This window comes from Mizuhopecten yessoensis, unplaced genomic scaffold, assembly GCF_002113885.1.
Source record: "Mizuhopecten yessoensis strain PY_sf001 unplaced genomic scaffold, ASM211388v2 scaffold8329, whole genome shotgun sequence".
Taxonomy (NCBI): Eukaryota; Metazoa; Mollusca; class Bivalvia; order Pectinida; family Pectinidae; genus Mizuhopecten; species Mizuhopecten yessoensis.
Window position 1 is genome coordinate 1,878 of NW_018407493.1, and position 1,066 is coordinate 2,943.

Here is a 1,066-nt window from a genome sequence, read left to right on the forward strand (position 1 = left end):
TTTTTATACTTGTTTTTATTCTATTAATTTCCCGATTGTAGTTGTGTGTTTCGGCTTGACTATAGTTTTTGCAGTCTTTGGGAATTGTGTTTAGGATAGCTATCCAATCACATTTTGCAATTCTATGCCCGGATTTTCTGCTGGTGATTGTTTTACTTCCTTTGAGACCTGAGTTTCCAGGACTGATACATAGACCTGCGGATATAGCGAGGAGGCCTTTCGGATTTCCTTCGTTACCGGCATTCCATCTGTGCTCGGGATCCCGGGTATAACCTTGACCCGTTGTTATAACTTACTGGAAGTTTCCTCTTTATTACGGGGACTAGTGACAACATTTGTTTTTTTGGATACAGTTACACGTATGATAGGTGAACTTTTTGTTGGAACATTACATGTGATGCTGGATACTCGGAACAGGCATTACCTATACCTGTGAACTGATATGGGAAAAAACGAATCGTACGAATTTCAAGATATGGGGAAATACGCCAGCAATTCAGAACTTCCAAACACAACCAAAAGGGGCGGTTGTTTTGTAACAACCACCACGGGGTTTATCCTGACCCTGCTAGCGGCATGCCTGGCCGTGGGGGTCGGGCTGATCGTACATTTTTCGGGCGCTGCCCGCCAATTCGAGTGTAACTGTAACTGGGGGTCGGGGAACCCAAGCAGTGATGCGGTCGTAGGGGGTGGGGATAAGTCTACTCCGACTCCAACCGACCCATCCGTACAAAAGTGTGTGGAGTGGGCCACAGCAGGAAACACCGATATATGTAAGTACATGTTTACCTCTCGTATAGCACGTGTACACGTTAAACTGCAGTAGTAATAACCTACGTGTTATAACTCTAGTAAACGTATATTACAAGTTATAACATATTTTGGTATGTATCACAACAGTATATTAAAGTAAGCCTGTTTTAAATTTTGAGAACATACACTGTTTCCTGAGGCAGTGCATGTGTTCCGACAAGAAATTGTGACGTCATAATCACATGGAGAGTGAAATGTTTGACTCGCTATTCCGTCTTTGCGTATTGTGAACAGTGTGAAAATATCACTTTTT

At 42.8% G+C, this 1,066-nt stretch overlaps 1 protein-coding gene across 1 annotated transcript in view; it reads left to right on the forward strand.

Moving 5' to 3' along the window:
• The first annotated feature begins 475 nt into the window (after positions 1-475).
• Positions 476-1,066, forward strand: part of LOC110455604 (protein piccolo-like) — a 4,648-nt gene continuing 4,057 nt past the window's right edge. The window contains exon 1 of the mRNA XM_021505809.1: positions 476-735. Coding sequence (XP_021361484.1) covers positions 476-735 — 260 coding nt within the window. The remainder of the gene's footprint in view (positions 736-1,066) is intronic.